At 43.9% G+C, this 20,447-nt stretch overlaps 2 protein-coding genes across 3 annotated transcripts in view; one reads left to right on the forward strand and one right to left on the reverse strand.

The window, feature by feature from the left end:
• Positions 1-783: 783 nt before the first annotated feature.
• On the reverse strand, positions 784-13,150 carry SFRP4 (secreted frizzled related protein 4). Of its 2 annotated transcripts, XM_041407866.1 has the most exons (6): positions 12,573-13,150; positions 12,351-12,431; positions 12,195-12,260; positions 9,418-9,616; positions 6,701-6,764; positions 784-4,216 (listed from the first exon to the last, which is right to left on the reverse strand). In XM_041407866.1, exons 1-6 carry the CDS (start codon positions 13,012-13,014, stop codon positions 4,028-4,030), a joined length of 1,041 nt encoding a protein of 346 aa, XP_041263800.1. In that variant the 5' UTR covers positions 13,015-13,150; the 3' UTR covers positions 784-4,027. The 2 variants fall into 2 exon arrangements, with proteins under 2 accessions (XP_041263800.1, XP_041263801.1); XM_041407867.1 differs by lacking the exon at positions 12,351-12,431.
• Positions 13,151-14,694: 1,544 nt separating this feature from the next.
• Positions 14,695-20,447, forward strand: part of EPDR1 (ependymin related 1) — a 29,343-nt gene continuing 23,590 nt past the window's right edge. Inside the window, exon 1 of the mRNA XM_041407869.1 lies at positions 14,695-15,021. Within this exon, the coding sequence (XP_041263803.1) occupies positions 14,759-15,021 (263 nt within the window). The 5' untranslated portion in view covers positions 14,695-14,758. The remainder of the gene's footprint in view (positions 15,022-20,447) is intronic.

Raw genomic sequence — 20,447 nt, forward strand, 5'->3', positions numbered from 1 at the left:
CATTCCAATAAAGCTGTTGATCAATTTCAGAGATGTTACATGAAATGTAGTGTTAGAAGTTGAAATTCACTGCAATTTTTCCAAGCTAGCCTTGGCTAGCTCTAATCAGAAGTAATGCATTTCTATAGAAATTAATTACTTGCAAGTTATTGAGGAGTGGGCGAATTTATAAACGAAAACATAATTTCGAATGTTTGTTGACACATATTGATGGATTATATTTATTTACAAAATTAATAGTTGCTGATGTAGCTTACCATAAAAATCTGGTTGAGGAAATGTTTTCAGATGTGCATTTACATTCAACTGCTAAGTGCAACCAAAAAGCATGGGTTGGTTGTGCATAATTGAAGTAAATATTTTTTCAGGTTTCATTCCTAGATTTGGAATCTAGGTTACAATTCTGGATAAAAGAATTTAAGAGCTGTTTGAGTATTTTGGACAGAAAAATCTTCTTTTTATTTGCTTAGGAAGTATTTCTCAGTCATATGCACTGACTGGACGAAAGTTGCAACACTGAATTGAAGTGACCAGGTCAGTCAGGTCTTGTTGGAGGGAGGTTTATGGGCTTTTTAAAAATGTGTTTCATAAAAGAGTTCTGAGTTGCGTTTAAAGTGAGCTTCTAAAATGGTGCCAATCATTCACAATTAGAGTAAATATTTTTTCAGGTTTCATTCTTTTGGAACTGAGGTTAGAACATTCAGTGAAAATACTGAATGGCACTTCTAACTAAACTGGGCACATGCGTGTGGGAGGTAGTAAGAAACTCACCAGAAGCATATGTTTGGTGTTCCAGGCAATTTTTATTTTATATTTAAAAAATGCCAAGCCCCTCAGTAAGAAGGCTTAGCTGCAACACTGAGAAAAAGCCCCATTTAACACTTCAAGAATTTGGCATCTTAATTTTTTTCATCTTTAAGTAGTTGCAGTAATTACATTCATCCATCAGCAAACTATTTGCCTCCCTTTGCTGAATGGCGTTTTCATGACTCCAGTGCTGGAGTGCACCAGCACAGCAATGGCTACACCTGGCCATGGATGTACACGAGAAGAGGTGAGTCTGACCTTTTGCCACATGGCAGGGACCAGAGGTGGGGACTGCACCCTCTGGGGAGGAATACACCTGTTCAAACAGCCCTCAGTGCTCCAACACCTATTTTAGGGGAAGGGACGGGAAGGGAAGGGAAGCTAAAGGGTGTGGATATCCTGAGTCTGGATTCAGCTGGCAGTTGATGTCACAGGGAATAAATAATTGTAGGAGATTTTCAAAACTGAATGACTAGCATTAGTGATAAATTGGGTTGACCCATGGCTTCTTAAAATATAGGAAAAAATGGGTTTGGAAAAACACACTACCTTATTAATTTATCCCTTGTATGTCTGTTCTTTGTTTTATGATATCCCCTGCTTTTTGCTGTATTACTTTTCCTTCTTCCATATTTTTACCGTATCAGATTGAAACTTATTCAGCATGAAGTATACATAAAAATGTTAAGGAGTTTGGAAACACCTGGCTCGGTGCATCCATGTCTATTCCAGCATATTGGAATGGTCAATCTAATGACAGCAACTAGGAGAAGGAACGGTGACAATTCGTTGGAGAAAATAATTTGTATGTTTTTTCCTCTGACAAAATGAAAAAAACAAAAGTTTTATTCTTACAGTTGTAAAATAATATGTGATGTTGCTGTGGAGTCTAGGTAGCTGTTCCAAAAGTTCCATTTAACAATGGAACATATTGACTATGAACATATTGATTATGTTCACAATAAAATTTCTTGAAGTGATATAGCATGACTTCAGCATTTGTTATATCAACATCTCATTTATGTGACTGTCACTCCTTCTTTAATGGCTAACAATATATACATTTATTGGGGTACTTTAAATTGGGATCAATAGGTAATCAAAACTTAAGAACTCCTGCTACACAGTACATAAAACTATTTTAAAGTTTTCCAGTCTTTCCAATTTTGCTTAAGTCAGCATTTTCAAACATGAATTAGTCACTTGCAAGTGAAATTCTGTCTCCTTTGATTTCCATTTCAGTTTCTCCATTTCACTGAACATGATTAAGTTTCCAGCTATAGGCTGTATTTAAGTATCTAAGTTTGTAGTCTGTTTTTTCAGACATGTCAAACACATAATTCCTACTAAAGTCAATATATCCTATATACGTTCAGCATTCCTGGCACCTGGAATGAATTTTGGATCTAATTCTGCAGGTGTTCCATGTCAACAAAGTCCTGCACCTGCCCAGAATTACCAGTAGTGCTACACTCAACTCCTGACCTTTGTATATTTTAACCAGTTGCTCGAAGCTCAACAACAACCATTTCCGTTGGTTTTTCCCCCCTGAATTATTCTATATGCTATTATTCCATTTTGTTGTAACACCTCTAGATCTTAAACATTGCAACTTGGCATCTAGGTCCCAAATTCACGTTAGCAAATTAGCAAGTATGTAATTGCTGCTACCAGAATCACTCCAGCACATTTTGCTGTGAATTTCACACATGCAAATTTCATTGCAATTTTTGTCATGGCAGAGATCAACATACTGACATGAGCAATTGTTATTCCTTATGATAATCTACACAGAACTTTTTTTTTTTCTGACATAGAACTTCTCTATTATAAAAATCCTCATTTTACCAGAAATGACAAGTCTTAGACTTCCTGCAGGAAATCTGGAGGGTCTTTCATGTATTTATCATGATCTCTTCTGATCTTAATGTTGGTGATCTTCTTGCATGTTACACGAAATTGAAATCAGAATGTATTATCTATGCTGCCTCACTGAAGTACACCTCAGAAGGAATAGCATAAATGCCACCTTGGAGTTATATTGATTAGTCTTGTGTCAACTTTTCTGTTCTAATACCTCACACAGAAAATGTTACATCAGTTAACTTACCACATAAATAAAAGGGTGACACTTTTCTGTCACCCTTTTCAGCGTAAATGATACTTTCTGATACGAAAAACTGCAGATAGCCAGTTGTTTTGAGAAGCTCATTAATAGGGACAAGGCAGATTTATTTATTCATTTATTTAATCTCAGAGAAAGGTAAGAATTACGGTATCAGATGATAAAAAGTTATCCCAATGATTACTGAGCCACTTGAAGCCCTATCTTCTTCTTAATACTGTACAGTAGCTGTCAGTTATCTTTAGAATAAAACTCCTATTCCAGTTTTCATAGCAAAGCTATATTACAGCAGATGTGTTACTTTTAAGAATTCTACAGATCTGTTCACTTTAATTGGTCTCCTCAAAAAAATACAATTTTTCAACTAGATGTTTAAATATATTTGAAGTTAGAAGAACAGAAGCCAGCCTGAAGTACAATTAAAAAATTAAATGTCTGCTTTGAATGCATTTTTTGCTACACAAACCCACAAGATAAAATACTATCACTGTAAGCACTTTTTCAGCACACACATAAAAATAATCACATAATGCATACCCAGATCCTTAATGGTAAACTATGCTTTTGAACACTCTGAAGAAGGGGATAGGTTCAGCTCCAGCAGCTGCAGCCACCGCTGCCTGAGATATCTGCCAGAGGTTACCATCCTTCTGCTGCTCCTCAGCTGCCAGGTCTAGTGAGCTCTCAGCTAATTCACAGACTAACTCACCAACTACTACACCAGCTGAGGAGAGACAGAAACTCCATGCAGCTCTCCAACATCTGGCAGGGAAGCAGACCAGACAACTGGTACAAGGAGTCAAAATGTCTGGCAGCCAAGGCTAGCTCTGTCTAGATGGGAAATCAGAGCCCAAAGATAAAGCTCGGTCAGCTGGAATATGCCTACCTCTTATTAGTGCAAACCTATGCTCTATGGCTTGCAGTGACTTGAAAGGATAAGCAAACCTTGGAACAGTAAAGTGCAGCAAAGAGGTCTATGTAGAAAATTACATGATTCTTTAAGTCGATGAGTTCCAGATTAATAAAACATGCTGACCAAGCCAGATTGTGACCCTTGTCATGCAGGGGAAGTCCTTCCTTTTGGAAATTTCACACTCATACTCTTTTGGGGTTGATTTCTTTCTGGCCATTTCTTATTTTAATGGCCTTTTTGGGGCCACTGATCACTGGGTTGGTGTTCTTGGTTTGAGGTTTCAGGGCTCCACTCTGACCACTGCGTCCCGAATTCTGGTTCTTACTGCGCGCAGTTCGTCGCTTTTGTTCTTGCAGTCTCTGTTCCCACCTCTGCAGAAATGCCAAAGACAAACAGGATGAGTTAGGGAAGGACATAATAATAAATAATTACATCTTAATCAAAGTTATCCTGAGCCACTGATGCTAGTGCTACCTTTAACAGTCTCATACTCTATATTGCAAGGCCACTGATGTCAGCATGCAATGGCTATTTGCAGGGAGTGTGTTCTAGGTCAGAGGGAATTTCCACAACACCAGTTGATGGAAATGACAATTGCCAATCTCGTGTGCATGCTGCACGTGAGTGCATTTTCAGAAACAGAGGGAAGCTGGCATCTTGCCATCAAAAAGTCAGGACCAGTATATTGGAGCTCCTTTGCAAGGCCATTCTTGCTGTCTCGCTGGATGTGCTACTTGACTTTTCCTCACAAAGTCTACAGGAATCAAACTATCCTTTCACAATACCTATTTAAGCACACAGCCACAAGGGGAGCTAGTATTTACTTTCTGCTTTTTCCTGGGGTGGAAAGGACTGGGCATGAACAAGCTTATGTTATGGACAGAAAATAGCAATGATCACAGTGAAACCATTGTGTTGAGAGTTGCAATGGCATGGTTTGAATAATGCACCTGCAGCTTTATTCAGCAGCATCCCCAAGACATTTTGAAAAGCAATGTGCCTACCAAAGGTAACAGCTGTCAGATTTTCAAATCCAATAGTGCAGCAGTTACAAAATAGGTTGTTACAGTAAGTTTAACTGGTCAGCTCTCCAAAACATGGAGGGATCCATAAAACAGCAACAGAGACTGCAGACTTTCACGTCTAGGAACAGAAACACCTACTTTAAGGAAAACAAGGTAGGCAGTAGAACCCAGAAAGGATCTCACCTCTCCCTCTATTATCTTTCCCTTTTGAAATTGCTAAAGGCGGTGGATTTACCCAGTGAACAGAGAAATGTTCTCCAGCTTGCCTATTGAGTATCTCTGCACTGACTTTGTTGCAGCTCAGACTCTTGTCCTGGCTAGAGAAAAGACCAGCAATGTTGTGGTTATGTTAACAACTGTCTTCTGTGGTTGACAGACAGCTCAAAACATCCATTGTAAGTGGTAACTCAAGATAAAATTTGGATGCAAGTCTCCAGAGATGAATGATGGGCATTAAAATGAAGCCGCTGTGATACCTAGCTCCGTACTGGCTTTGTGTGGTCAGAGTTATTTTATGCATCTTTATAAAAACAAAACTATCAGCAGACATTTAGTTGTGTCCCACTCAAACATGTTTAAATGAGGATTTAGCTTCTGAAACTATTAATATGAGAGGAAATTACATGTGCTTTGAAGGGCATTTTTTTGGCAGTCATGAATCTATTTGACAATCTGAAAACGAATGCCCAAACATGATTCAAGACACAATTAGAAATGACAAAACAGTGTGAGGAGGTGACTAAAACACACTGTACGCCATTAACAGGCCATTAAGTTGACAGCTAAAGGATTTCAGGAATCCAAGTCCTATGTCAATATTCTTCTAAATCCCACATGGCATCCTCTTCAATTGCCATGTATTTATTTTTTATAGATTTAAAGCTTGTTTTCTTTTCCACACATAGGTTTCAGACGAATAAGTGAGGAGGGTATGAGAGAAGCACTGAATGGAATTTTCTGCAAGAAGTTGGTCTGCAATCTAAAAGCTTCTGCTTATGGATTCCTACATCTCTTTTCCTCCTCTCTATCAACTGCCAATGAACTCACAACTAAAACACACGTGCATGTCCTTAAACATACATGTATGTCCATAATGCTCTGAAAGCCTTTCTGAATTCCAAAAATAACTTTCTTCCATGTATAAAACTGGGAGGAAGAATCACAGCTTCTCTCAACCCATCCTTTCTTTCCATTAAAAGGAGGAATTTACAAGTAGAGAGTGATATCAAGTGCTATCCTGAAGCCCCAAAAAGCAGGGGCATCTACTGTGTCTGCCACCCACATCTCCATACTAAAGACTTTTCCTTCCAGTGTTTCCTGAATCCAGAGAAACAATGCCCAATCCTTTGGGTGGGTCTTAGTAGGGAATACCCGGTGTGAAGTGTGTGTCTCCAGCCTGTAATCTTTAATGCAGCGAAAAACATTAATCCAGTGCAGAGGATTTTAATGTCCTTTCTTATCTAATATGGGCTATGTACTCATATGCATATCACCTTCACTTTCATATCACCGCTCCTTGTGGTAGCAGGGATATGAAAGAAATTCCCAGAGACATTACTGTAAAAAACCAGAGTTCACATGAAGATGATCCCACAGGATAAAATTAAAGAGAAAAAAAATTTTAGAGACCCTGAAACACAAGATTGAGGTATTCAAATTTTCACTTATACTTGGGTAACTATGAGGGATGAAAATGTTCAAGTGAAAATAATGATAGCCAGTGGAGTTACACATATCTGAAAGTCATCAAAGTTAATAAATCTGAAGTAAAACAAAAGTGTTCAACTTTTTATCAAGAACCTCAGCATTCTTTACTTTGGTTGTATTTACCTTAAATCTTCTGTTTAGTTGGTCCTTCCATTTTTCAACTAGACATCCATCAAGAAGCATCAACCTGAAAATTAAGAAATAGACACAAATTACGGATATTTCTGATTTTAATTCCTGAGATGCCATTTCAGATGATTTGACACAGACTGGGGTTGAAATGCACCCACAGGTACTGGTACTGGCCAGTATTACGTATGGGATAATGGGATACCATGTTTCTCTGTGCATTTGTGTGAAGAGTAGATTAAACTGATGCATTTTACTTCTGACTTTAAAAAAGAAGCTGTTTCACATGCACCAGCTAATACAGTTTACCTGAAAAACAGTAATATAATTATATGATCACTTACAATTATACCCTTTCTATAAATACATGAGGATGGCAGTATGTGTTTTCTACATCTATCTCCTTAATGAGTGCTTTAAGGTGAATTTGGAAGATGTATGGTTAGTGATATTTGCCATACTTGCCTACCAGTGAAATCTGGCTAGCTCCTGCATAAAAACATTAAGTTTAGTTGTTATGAAATGAAAAAAAAAAAAAATGTGACTATTAAATATATATGCCTTAAACAGCTCCTAAAGCAGCTTATTCTAAAGCAGTCTGATGTCGCACCTTCCACATCCCAGCCTAGAGACAACTTTTTGGAGTTTGGTTGGTTGAGATACCAGGCCTTAACATGCCCTAACATAAATTCCACTAAAATTCTTGGGGGTTTTACTTAGACACCAGTGCTGGCTGAAAGCATCAAGACATTGTTATAAAAGCACACAACACCACACAGCAGTGTTCTGGCTGGTGAAGGTTAAACAGTGTAGCAGGGCCTGACCACCAGTTTCTATGAATAGTCTCACTGCTCTTAGCAGCTCAAACACAGTACAAAATGCTGCCTCTTGTAGTCATTAGCACTGTGCATCCAGTTTGACCAAACATAAAAGGCCTAACTTGAGTGTAAACCTTGGAGAATAAGGACCAATACATTGCACATTTCTTTCCGAAGAGAAATTAGACGACTAACATACAGGATTGATGCCAAGGCCATACTGCCATGGATGAAAACACAACAAGGGGTACATCTGGCATAGCTTTGGTTCAGGTCAAATTATCCAGTGAGGCTCTAACCCTAACAACAGGCAATAGGTATTTTGCCATTGACTGCAGAGGAGGTACAGCTTCCTCCCATTCTGCCTCTGTCATTTTAAAAAACTGCTGTAACTCAAAACCTTCTGTTTTCCTGCCACTGAGTTCAACAGGAAGCACATATAATAGCTTATGTTTCTTTTTCAAATCCACTTTAGTACACTATATGAAATTAAAAACCTCAATGACCTTTAAAAACCATCACAAGACATTTAGTGAATAACGTGTTTTTTCCATAATAATGGAGATGCCGATTGTGATCTTTGACTTACGAAATCTCCCTTTCCTAACAGCCTCCAGAGGATCCTCTGCAACCCAGAGCTCCTTCATCGCTGTTCTGGTCATAGTCCTTCTACATGACTCAGAGCTTGTATCCCTAAAATTACTAACGCAAAGAGATTGCTCTACATTAATATTTGTGAAATACTTCCGGACCTGGAGGGGAAAGAGCTGAATAGTAATATAATACTGTGTCTGCTAGCTCACCAAAAAACAAGATAAAGCAATCGTCAAATTTTAGAAATACCTATAAAATGCTCCCAAAATATCAACATAAAGCTCATTAAAAATATGGGCATGGCCCACCACATCTCACATGTGGATGTTCTGTGGTCCTTACGAGTGTGCACGGCCAACCAACAGCAACATCACAGTATGCAAAACCAGCCTGCACATTTTACAGACAGCCTTGCCTCCCAACTACAACACACAGGTCTACATAGAACCTAAAACACCACAACCTGCTCTGCTGGCATCTACTGGTGCTCTTGGAGTGCTAATGTGGATGGGATGTACCCTTCTGCCTCAAGAAACCAGGTAGAAAAGGAAGCTGTGATTCATCACTCCTTCCCCTCCAGGCCAGCATGCTGGATTTCCTTCCATGCCTGGGGCTAGGCTGGCTGCCAGATGAAAGGTCTGGTAAAGTTTGTTTTGTTTTGTTTTTAATTTTAATGATACAGCAGGTCTGGCAATCTGCTCTAAGAGTATTTACTTTTCATTTGCCATCCGGGAGCTGGAGCTCCAATGGCTGCAGCTTTGGCTGGTCCCAGTACAGCTGTGGGATCAGAAACATCTTGCTGATGGCACTGGTCCAAAGTATGGACAGGCCAGTGGAGAAGGCCTGGCTCTGACTCCAGCAGCTCTGCTGACAGAGGATGTATACCATCTCCTGCCCATTCCCCTGGTGAGGCAGAACGATGCCAACACAGACCATCAACTACAGCCACTACTGGGCTTGTTGCACACAAAGCAACTCATCCCTATGGAAAGTGGTCCTGGAAAAACACTCCCAAACTGAAGGTGACTGAACTGCTGCATGATGCTTTATCAATATGCTGTCAGCATCTAATGCCACCAGATTTTATGCACTTTGCGTGAGTCAAATTTTGTAAACACATCATGGCACAGAGCTGAGGCTGATGAAGTGGAGAAAGTCAGCTGTGAAGGGAATGGAAACACATATGTGTATGTATGTTATCCTAAAACAAGCCTATGATGAGGAAGAGAGATTTACTGGTCCTCCTTCCCATCTATCACAACCAGCCCTAACACTTTTCTGCAACACATCATGGCTCACCTTGAGCGCCACTCATAGCACATGATGAGAACATCCTGCTTTGGTTGAAGAGGCGGGCACTGGCAGGAGGAATTTGTAAGAAGAGGCACTTGGGACAGAGGAATTGGCGTTGAAGACTTGAGTATGTCTTTGACTTCAACCACAGTGGTTATCTCATTGCAGTTCCCTCTTTCGACGCTTTTTACTTTAGCGTGAATGACTGCAAATAGAAAAATAGAGGAGCGAGAACAATGAACAGTCCTAGAAATTTAAACATATCTCAAAATTAAATAAAATATATTGAATTGGAAGCTGTTGTTTTGGTTGTGAAACTAGAACTACTTCTGCCTGTGTGGGCATGAACAGTGGCTTAGAATAACAGAGGCCTGATCTCAATTTGGTTTTCAGTAGGACTGTTGACAACTGTAAAATTAAACATGTGCTTAAATCTTAGCCAGATCAGGCCAACCAATCTCGCCTGGAATCACAAACACAAACAGCTCCTTCAACTCAGACTTGAAGAAGCCTTTGCACAAATCTAACCCATTCTCCAGTGACATCTGGCTATTTCTGATTAAGTAATGAATAATTTACCTCACAGACAGTTGTCGTGAATTCAGTCTTTTCAATAATAAAATAACTTCCTGTAGATCGTAACCAGGAAATATAGTCTTTTCTTAAATATAAGAAAGAAGGGAAGGCTAGAAACAAGTCAAAAAACTAAGAGGCTTAGGATTTCTATTATTTACCTGAGCTACACTTTTTTTCATCTTTTGCCTTTGGATTCTATACCAATAGTGAGATCCTTATATAAACGAGACACTGAAAAAAGTTCTTCTGACTCTGAATACACAATCATTTGTATCTTACCTTTCATTGAGGAAAACTGCATGTCTGCACAGATGCAAGAAGGTGAAACACTGTAGATTACTCTGAAATGATCCTTGGGCTAACTTTGTACCTACAAACTCTGGCATTTCTCGAGCATTTCATCCCTTCTCTCTTGTGAGAAATACCAGATGTAATAAATTAAGTATGATTTTTACATAAAGGATTTTGTCTCTAGGAAATGTCAAAATAAAAAGGGTTCTACTGTCCAAAAATTCTTCAGTGAAAGAGGCATGAGAAGTGTATAGACCACAGGGTGATCAGTCTGCCCCTGCCCACCACACAGGGTCAAAAGCCTCCACATGAACCTCATAACATTTGGAATAAACTTCACACATGGAAAGCAGGAGACCAGCACTGTTAATGCAGTCTGCGGTTTATGTGCTCCCCCTTTATCAGGACATGTATACCAGACACAAAATATGTGAGGAATTTCAGTTTTGGAGACTCACAATCCGTTTTCAAGTCTGATTGGTACAACTGAAAGTACAATTTGGCTGTATGTCTTATTTTAAAGGTTTTCAGAAAAAAAAATTGATTTTCAACTCATTAAATCTTGTCCCTCAATTCATTTTCCATATAAATAGGTCTATTTATCTCACAGGGTGCTGAATAAAAATTTACATCTCAAAAACAAAATCTTGATTTCACAAATTCAATGGAATTAAATTTTGGACCCCAACACACAGGTTTTACTCAAAGAACACTCCCACTGAATCACTGGAATCAGAATTTATATGGCTAACACCTGTCTTTCATTTCGGAGCAGTCATTTGATATCACTACTTTTCATATGTTTCAGGCAACTGTGGAAGTTCATTTTTCCACCTAAACATATCTCTATGTTGTACTGACACAGCTCAAAGAATTATAGAAAAAGAATACGCTGTGTAAATGCACCAAAATGCTATAATGAAAAAAAAATTGTACAATTACCTAAGCTGGAGGTTCAGCTTGATTATTCCCACTAAACACGCTAACAAAGAAGCAAATAGCTACAAACTTACATTCATTTGATATCAAACAAATAGGAACTGAACTATATTATAACCCTACTGCAGAAGAACTAGATAAATGACTGGGAAAAAACCTGCCATTGAGAAAATACCCACAAAGTGCAAAACAAAGCAATACTGCATAAAAAATTCATAGTTAATAGGGGCTTTGTACTGACACTAGGTTTAATCTGGCATTTATCTAACTTTAATTAGTTCTTCCTCACTCACACCATCAGAAAACTGAGGCAGGGGGAAGCCAAGGGGAAAGAGGGGTGAATACTTATTTTTGTTGCCAATATACGTCACTCAACGTGTAATAAAACTATCAGCTATCTCCGTGACTGGATGGTGCAAATTGTCACTGAATTCAGTTAATCTCTGACAATTCTGCACCAGACAGAACTCTGGCTAATAAGTAAAAGCATATATAAATTTCTAAAAACTTTTTACTTTGCTGCAGCTGGTTCACATTTACAAGTTTTATTTGGGTAGCAAACCCCTGTTTATTCTACCTGCTGGATGAAAACAGGAGCTGGCCAAGTCATCACACTCATATCAGGTGTCACTGCCTTTACCAGAGTGACCTTTGCAGCAGCAACCACCCTTTCTGCAGAGCAGAAGGGTGCACATTACTGACATTTTACTGCTTTTTTCAGAAACACACCATCATCTGTGCAATTACTACTACTGCCTGCACATGGTGTGTGCTACAGCTGGATTTTTGGAAGAGGACAGCTAGGTATTCCCCCGCAAACACCCACTTGGAAAGGCTGTGTTGGAGCAGTCTTCTCATGCCGCATTTGCTGGATGTGGCCTGGTGTGGGTTCAGCACCCACACAGGGCTGCTTAACTTGCAGGGACACAAAAAGGATGTGGGACAGGCTAAGTGAAGCATTTCCCCCATGCACTTACTGTAGCTGTAGTTCTTGGCCAAGTAGGTTGACAGCGTAGGTTTTGTCTTTTTGCACCTGCACCGCTCTTCAAAGGAAGAGAAAGGAGAAAGGTTGAGGGGTGTCAGAGGAACCCTGTCTCCAGGGGGCTGGAGGCAGGGGTTCGTCCTAGGCTCACCCTGGCCACGGTTCCTGCAGTCATGCTCCAGGGGTCTGTCTGGCACCATAAAACCCTGTGTGAAGTCCGTCCACTTCACATCTGCAAACAGAAGTGCGTCAGGGAGTGAAAACTATCTGTAGAGCGTGGGGGTCCCGCAGCCCCCCCCGTCCCACCCTGGGGCGTCCCGCGGGGCTGGAGGCAGTCCTCCCTCCCACCTCTCGCTGCCCCCAAGGTTCTCACCCTCCGGCACGTCGGTGACGATGGCCTCTGGGGAGATGCAGACGCCGCGGTCGTAGACGGGGAGGTCGTCGCAAGCCAGGCTCTCGGGCCAGCTGTGGTTGTAGCGGCGCATGATGGGCTCGCAGCCGTCGCGGGCGCGCTGGCAGACGGAGCGGCACGGCTTGATGGGGTCGTAGAGGAACTCCAGGGTGCAGATGGGGGCGTACATGGCGCAGAGGAAGAAGGGCAAGACCGGGCTGCAGCCGGTGGCCACTAGCTCCTCGTACTGTTCGATAGCGAGGACGGCGTTTTCCTGGGTGCTGTGGTGGAGGTGGTTGGGCATGCGGGTGATATTCCAGGGCATGGAGCGGCACATGGGGATGCGCACCGCCTCGCACGGCGCGCCCTGCGCCCGCGGGCTCACCCGCAGCCACAGGGACACCGCCACCAAGGCGCGCAGCATCCTCTTCCTCCTCCTTCTCCTCCTTGTCCGCCGCCGCCCGCCGCCGCCCCGCGGGTCCCGGCGGCCGAAGGGCGCGGAGCGGCGCTGCCTCCCGGAGCCCCGCTGTAGTCAAGTCGCGGGAGCCGCCGCGCCAACAGCCATGGACATCGCGGGACCGCATTTATACCAGTGGCACGAGTGACGTGGGGCCGATCGCGCTCCCTTGGCAGCCCCGCTCCTCCGGGGGGTGGGGGGTGTGCGTGTATGTGTGCGTTTTGCTGTGCAGGCACAGTGACATCACCTCCACCCCGTTTAATCCCCCGGCGACATCACTGCGTCTCTCGGCTGCCGCTCCAGCTCCGTTTCAGTTTTCATCTGTGTCATAAATTCCTTCAGATGGAAGGGGGGCGAGGCGGGGGGAGGAAACCCAAACCACACGGTTCTGCCGCGGGGCTCTGCGCTCCGGCACGGGGAGAGGGAAGGCGACGGTAGGAACCGCGGCTTCTTCCCGTGGGAAGAACTTCATACGCCGCGTTTTCTCAAGGGAGAACAAACTTTTTGCGGACTTGAGGGAGCTCCGGCGGCTGTTCCCGACGCCTCCAGGGGGTTGCAGAATTCCCTCCCTGAGCTCGGCACGGACGGGGAAAGGCGTGAAGTGCACGGGCGGACAGAGGGATGGTGGCTCGTGGCCCGGTTTGCTCGGGACGGGGGAGCGGCGGCGGCCGGGCCGAGACGGGAGCGGGCGGCGGGGCCGGGGCAGCGCGGGTCCGCTGTGGGGTGCTGTGCGGGCAGTCAGCCCGCCGCCCCGCTCCCCCCCGCCGCTGTCCCCCACCAATCGCATCCGCACACGAGCGGAAGAACCTTCAGACTTTTCCCAAGCTGTTTTTTTATTTTCCTTTCCTTGGTGCTCTACGGCCACGCGCCCCTGGTGGAGAGGAATGGCGTGCCCAGGCGGCGGCAAAGGGCTCCCTCACAGCCCACCTCCGTTCCCCCTTACACGGAAAGACCTCCGGGCCCGTTCTTCACTGTGGGAAATGCCGCTCCCCAGTATTTGAGGGATCCGCTGAGATAAGATTAACTCAATGTCAGGTTATCCCAGTGACCTGAGAGAGCCGCAGCGTGGCTCTGAGGTACCTGCCCCGGCCAGGTACCGTGGTGCCACCGGTGTTGCCCCCTGCAGATGCAGCAGAGCTGCAGGGACGGAGCACCTGTGGGGCACGGGCCTCCCTTTCCCTTAGTGGGTGAGGAAAGCACATCCAGAGCAGGCAGGAAACAACAGCTGATACGTCTAAGAGGGCAGTGGGAGATGAAGGAATGTATGTGGTGAAGGAATGCTTGGTGACACTGTCTGTCCGTAAGGAGGCACTGAAATTCCCCCCTCGACGGCAACATTAAAGCAGTTTGTCCCAGCAGGTTACTCCTGCTCGCGTATCCCCTCCCGCCCCAAGCTCACGCAGAGTGCCCTGGGCTTGGAGCTCGCAGCTGCCCCTCTGGGCAGCCCTCGCTAAGCAGTGGGCACGGCCAGGGCGCCCACACCCTCCCGGCTACGGGGAGGGAGGCCTGAGAGGCCGAGGGTCCCAGCTGCCTGTGGCCCCGCTGCCTCCTGCCCCGCTGGCGTCCGGGCGCTGCGGCGGCGGCCGCCTCTCGCCGCCGAGGTGATGCGGGTTTGGAGGCGGGCCGCCCCCGCCCCCCGGCAGAGCCTGCCTGCCCGCCCGCCTGCGCGCCGTGCGGGGCGGCCGTGTGCCGAGGGAGCGCGGAGCGGAGCATGGCGGGGCCGGCGGCCAGGCAGCAGCTGCGCCCGGGGCCGGGGCCGCCGCTGCGGCTGCTCCTGCTGCTGGGCGTCCTCCTGCTGCGCGGTGGAGCGGCGGGGGGGGCCGAGCCGTGCCAGGCGCCGCGGCAGTGGGAAGGGCGCACCGTGTTCTACGAGCACGGCTCGGGCCGCAACACACGGGCCGCCGTCTCCTACGACGGTCCCAACCAGCGCCTCCGTATCCTGGAGGAGAGGAAGGCGCTCATCCCCTGCAAGAAGTAGGTGGCGGCGAGACCTGCGGCGGGGCCGGGCCGGGCGGGGCGGTGAGGGTCGGCACAGAGCCCGGAGGCGCCTCCCGGGGGTGTGGGGTGATGCGAAGCCGTGAAGGGGGGGTCTCACTCTGGCCCCGCTTTGTCGGCGGCTCCTCCCCTGTTTGAGTCGGGGCAGCGCGGGGCTGGCGGAGGCGAGGCACCGGCGTGCTGGGAACAGCTGGCGCTAGGAAACCTGTCACCAGCATGGCTTGGATCCGTGTCGATAGCTTTGTATATACGTATATCTCCGTGTAGATATATGTGTATATATATCGAGAGATTTATGATCAACAGTGTCAGCTTTTTACTTGCAGAAATACTTCCCCCCCGCCCCCCCCCCGGCTTTTGCTATTCAAATGGAATTTGAAATGAGTCCAAAAATGTGGGGTATAATGGGTATCACGAGGTTGAATGAAGAGGTTATACTCAAACATGTGAATAAAGGTATGGGGTGAGGGAGGAGGCTTTAGCTCAGTAATTTGCTAATAAGTTTGAATTACAAATTCTCTGGGCCTTCTTGGTCCTTGTCAGTGCTTGGTCCTAAGTCAGTGCCAGGGTGTCAGAATGTGTCAGAATGCATCCATTACCTGTGGTACAGTGTATTCATTCCCATTTCAGAGCCCTGCAGTACCTTCCTGTTTTTCATTTATACAGGATGTATCTGTTAAGCCCATAACTAATCCCAGAAAAAATCCCTGTGTCATTGTCTGTTTCTTGATTTGCTGAAAAACAAATGTAGAAAAAAGCTGACTTAAGAAGAGCCTCTTTTTCCTTCCTCAGCCTGCCAAGCTCAGGTTGGGTGGAAGAACTGATCAGCCTAGAGAGGCCTTTCTAAGTGAGACATTTCTGTCTACTGAATGTCAGTCACTTTCAGACAACATGTCAAAACATACCTGCCAGTGTGAGGGTAGCAGGTCTGCCCATACCTCCGCCTCTCCCTCCTACGAATTGTTCAAATAATAGTGCATCCATCCTGGGGATGTGTGAGACAAGGTAATGACCAGCCTACAAATGCTGTATCATCCAAACTAATGGTCTCTCCTTTTAAAAGATCAATATTCCTTTTCCCTGCTGTCTTTTTTTCCTGACAATCAATTTCATACCAGCATCACACAGTAATTGTTCTAATCTTTCCAAAGCATGTGCTCTTCTGTGGTCCTTTCCCTCCAAATCCCCTGACACTTGTGGAACTGGTTTGTGTGTTTCATTTTCAGGCTTAACTTTCCCTCATTGTAAGCTTTTTTCATTATTGTTTTTGCATAGGAGCCATGTGAAGATTGTTAAAAGCAACATACACGTGTTTGCTGGTGCTCTGCTGACATAAAGCATGGAGTCTGACACTGGCCATGGGGTGCTTGTGCTTCCCTTCTTCTGCAAGTCCTAGGTTAACTTTAATGTTTGAGAAGCATAAAACTGTGCTACAAAGCCTGACACAAGTCTTTTCTAGCTTCTAAGTTGTACTACACTTATTTCTTCAAGCTTATGTTTATTTTATTTGAAAACTTTGTTTTAGATTGAAGAATTACACTACATTTTAGACTCTGGGCGAGATTTTGTCTTTTTCCAAGATCTTATCTTTTTACATTTTTGATAAATACCTGCTGTGGATGCAGTTTTGTCTGGTTTGGTAGCACTAGAAAGAGGCAGAGTGCAGACAGGTGTGCTTGTTGATTTCTTCTGCATTAGATTGTTGTTGTAGAGAAATTTCTGACCTAAGAGGTCTTTAATGTTTCTAGACCCATGTTTTCTGCCATCCAAAAGTGTAGAGGGGTTGGTTTTGTTATATGGGCAGTAGTATCTGCTTCCATTTAAGTCAACAGAAAATCTCCCTTTGGTTTCAGTATGTGTTGGATCAGGTCTATTGTGACCTGATCACAACTTCATTTCAGTGTGGACACAGTGACTTGTAAACTGAAGCCTTCAGAAGTTAGAGGCAAAGGTATTTATCCTGTCTTTTGAAAAACAACCTCTCGTCCGCCCTGTTTTGACATTGACAAGAAAGGGGTAATTATGCTGAGGCAGTGAGTGCAAAGTCAACAAGAAAATCAGCAAGAAAAATAGCGATGCCCTGATCTGTAAGGAAATTTCAGTCTAAATTTTCACATTTTGCTCCTATCAGATGTAACTTACGTGCAGCAATCAGGGTTGGCCAACAACCACATTTTTCTACAAAGCATTTTCTGAATCTTGCAAATACGGACCTTAATCAGACACAGCCCTGTTTGAGTTATTGGCTGAGGTTAATCAAGGACACAAAGATTTGCCTGTGTGGAATGGCTTGAAGGTTTATAACCGCAGGAAAACATGAAACTTTCAGGTTTTATTGTAGATCTATGTTTCAAATTCATGTGTTCTGCCATGTGGCATTTTCATACCTACATCAGCCCAGTAAAACATACATACCTCAACTCCAGGCAAGTAGCCATAAGGTACAGCCATAATGAAGCAGCCCAGTTGCTGCTTCATTAACATAACTTCTTTGTCCGTCAGCTGTTTTGGGATCACCTGAGATGCAGTGACCACATTGGTAAAGACTGCCCATTCCCCATTGTCCAGCTGCACTGTGTCACCTGCCACCTGGGCACACACCTCACTTGCCAGACAACCAACAGCACCAGTTCATTAGAGAAGTCATAGCTGTGGTTTCCGAAAACCAGCTTGTTGGGTGGGTGTTTCTCTAGGTCACACAATTGGCTCCTGCACTCTGGCTCAGAGTGTAAAAAACTACCAGCAGTGATCCTAGGCTGAGATTTTTTTGAGGAGGATCTATTCCAGTTGGATTCATTTTTGGGTTTTCTTTCTGATAGCAGAAGAAGCAAAAAGAAAACAAACATTGAGTATATTGTGCTGTTTCCCATTTGGAGTAGGTCATTCCAGATATAATGTGAAAGGGGAGCACTTGAAACAGCTCCCTAGACCTCTTGAGGCAAAGCTGAGTTCATGCTGTTAAATATAGAACATGTTTTTTAATCCTTTATGGCGTACAATATGAAGTTAACTTCCTTTTGTGATCTCTTTATGTTAAACCTTCCTCACTCGTGTTCAACCCTCTGTTGGCTTCTATCTCAGGACACTTCTCAAAATAGGTAGTAGTCACCAGCATGGTTTGCAGCTGGGGCAAGAGTTTCTTTTAAAGGGAACTTCAAATGCTGTAGATTTGAGTATGACATCTCTTCAAACTGGTAAGAAATCCTGGCACAAAAAAATTCCAAACAAAAAATCTTACTCACTGCACTGTGGCCAGAACTTCGTGTCATCCATTACCTTTCATTTTCTGGGAGAAATAGAGCAAGGGGTGTGCTCTTTGGCACTACTGGAGCCACTCAACAGGTGTTAGTGTTCAGTTGTGAAGAAAGAAAAGCATGAAGTGAGGAGCAGAAATAGTACAGATGGTGTTTGAGAGCTGGAGTGTTACTTGCCACATGCTGTGTTCACAGAGTTTCACACTTATCTTCCATACTATTTTCCACAGAATGATTTTCAGGGAAGGCCCAATAACATATTGTCTTATGAGAAATGTGATAATGGGAAGGAAGAAAATTTCCCTGTGGTCAAGAAAGTGAGTAGGAGGAAGAAAATGCTTTTTTTTTTTTTTTTTTTCTCTTCTGTGCATGTGTTTTAACAGTAACCTCCTTGGCCTATTGTACATTACTCAGCACATTGAGATGCCTGTGTATTTGCAGCTGTCAGGGTTAGTGTCTTAAAAACTGTAGCTGCACAGCAGAAAAACAATCAGGAGGTACTCTGACAGTATTTAAAAAGCAGAACTAAATGTTGTTAAATTTCTTTAGTTCAATCATATTTGCAAAAGTTAGGCACAGTTAAGGGGAGGATAAGCTCCTCACCTGGCCACACAAACTGCTGGTGTGATAGAGGAGTGACAAAGCTATGTTTAGAGAAATAAGTCTCTTATTGTGGCAGGCTCTTTGCCTGTGTGTGTCAATCCCTGTCCTTGACTGAAGGCAGGCAGCATAAGGTCAGGTGCAAATATAACAACATTCATCTGGAGAAGAGGTGATGACTTTTCAGAATAAACAGAGTGTGGGCACACGTGTCTGACTTAACTACTTTTTAGTTGTTTTAGGATGTGTGATTGTAAAGGAAAAAACAGTGGTGTCTGACCTATTAAAATCATATAATCCATCCGTTCTGTGGTCCTTGTGGTGACTCAGTAGGCTAAGTATTGAGCTACACTGAGCAACTGCAAATTTGTTTCCCAGACTTGGTTTTGGGAGTGGTTTCTGCAGTTTAATGTTTTGGGGAATGAAAGACTGTCACGGCTAAAATTTTCAGAATTGGCCAAGTTGCCCAGGAACCCAAGTTCCATTTTTTAAAGATAATGTAGAGTGTGCAGACTTGTGAGACCCTTAATTTGCAGTGAAGCAGAAATGAATTTTCAGCAGTTTCTCTAAATGTAACCTGAGTTCTTGGGACCTAAAATTCTTCATAAGCTGCTGTGTATGTAACTCGCTTCTGAGAACAAGAACTGAAGGAAGGTACTTAGACCTCCTGCATTTACTTTCTTCCTATAAGTGTCAAGTTCTTTCAAGTGTCTGCTGCTGCTAATGTCTATGAGTTTGGAAAGGTGGCTTTGGAAAGCTGCTGTGCTGGATGCACACTGACTGTCAGATGCCAGGCAATACCCTGAAGCAAGCCTCAGTTGTTCTAGTGAGAGTTGTGTGATGGGGTTGGGTGTAAAAGCCTCAACTCCTGCACTTCCATCAAAGCCCATTTCCAAGTCAGTTTACTGAGTCCCTCAGTGATGCTCCCTGCCAAGGCAGCTGGTTCCTTGGAGAAGAGTACAAGGAGGGAGCTGTGATCCGTGGTGGCTGCACGGAGGAGCATCTTGTCTCACTCCAACTGTTCATTGTGTTTTTTTCTGCCCCCAGACAGCAGCAGTCATTCCCTTTTCCAAGTTCTTGGTCTTGTTGGAAGTCGGCCAGGCTATACAGCTCAGGAAGGCGCTGGAGTTAGTTGCTATTGTTGTTACAGGTGGGCTGGTTGGGAAGTGATGAAAACACTGCTTAGGGGAGGCAGTTCAAATTCTTCAGCCACTTACTGCATCAGTAAAAGACAAATGGACTCTGTTAGAGGAAGTTGGGAACTGTTAGCTTAGCAAAGCTTTTTCTGTCTTGTGTGCTATGCTTCCTTGGACAACAGCATCTTTGTTAGTTGTGGAAAAAAAACCCAGAAGAAAACACCTGAATATGAATAAAGCAAATCCATTGCTTTGAGATGGCTGTTCTGTTTAGTGTAGTGCTCTTGAAACCATTGTTTATGCTAAGTGCTCTGGAGCCATTTCATACAATACCAAAACACAGCACACATCCAAACTGAACAGAATAAACTGGCTTTTAAATTGAAAATAGCAGGATCCACAAAACCTTTTAAAG

This window comes from Onychostruthus taczanowskii, unplaced genomic scaffold (assembly GCF_017590055.1).
Source record: "Onychostruthus taczanowskii isolate IOZ18803 unplaced genomic scaffold, ASM1759005v1 scaffold28, whole genome shotgun sequence".
NCBI classification, from domain to species: domain Eukaryota; kingdom Metazoa; phylum Chordata; class Aves; order Passeriformes; family Passeridae; genus Onychostruthus; species Onychostruthus taczanowskii.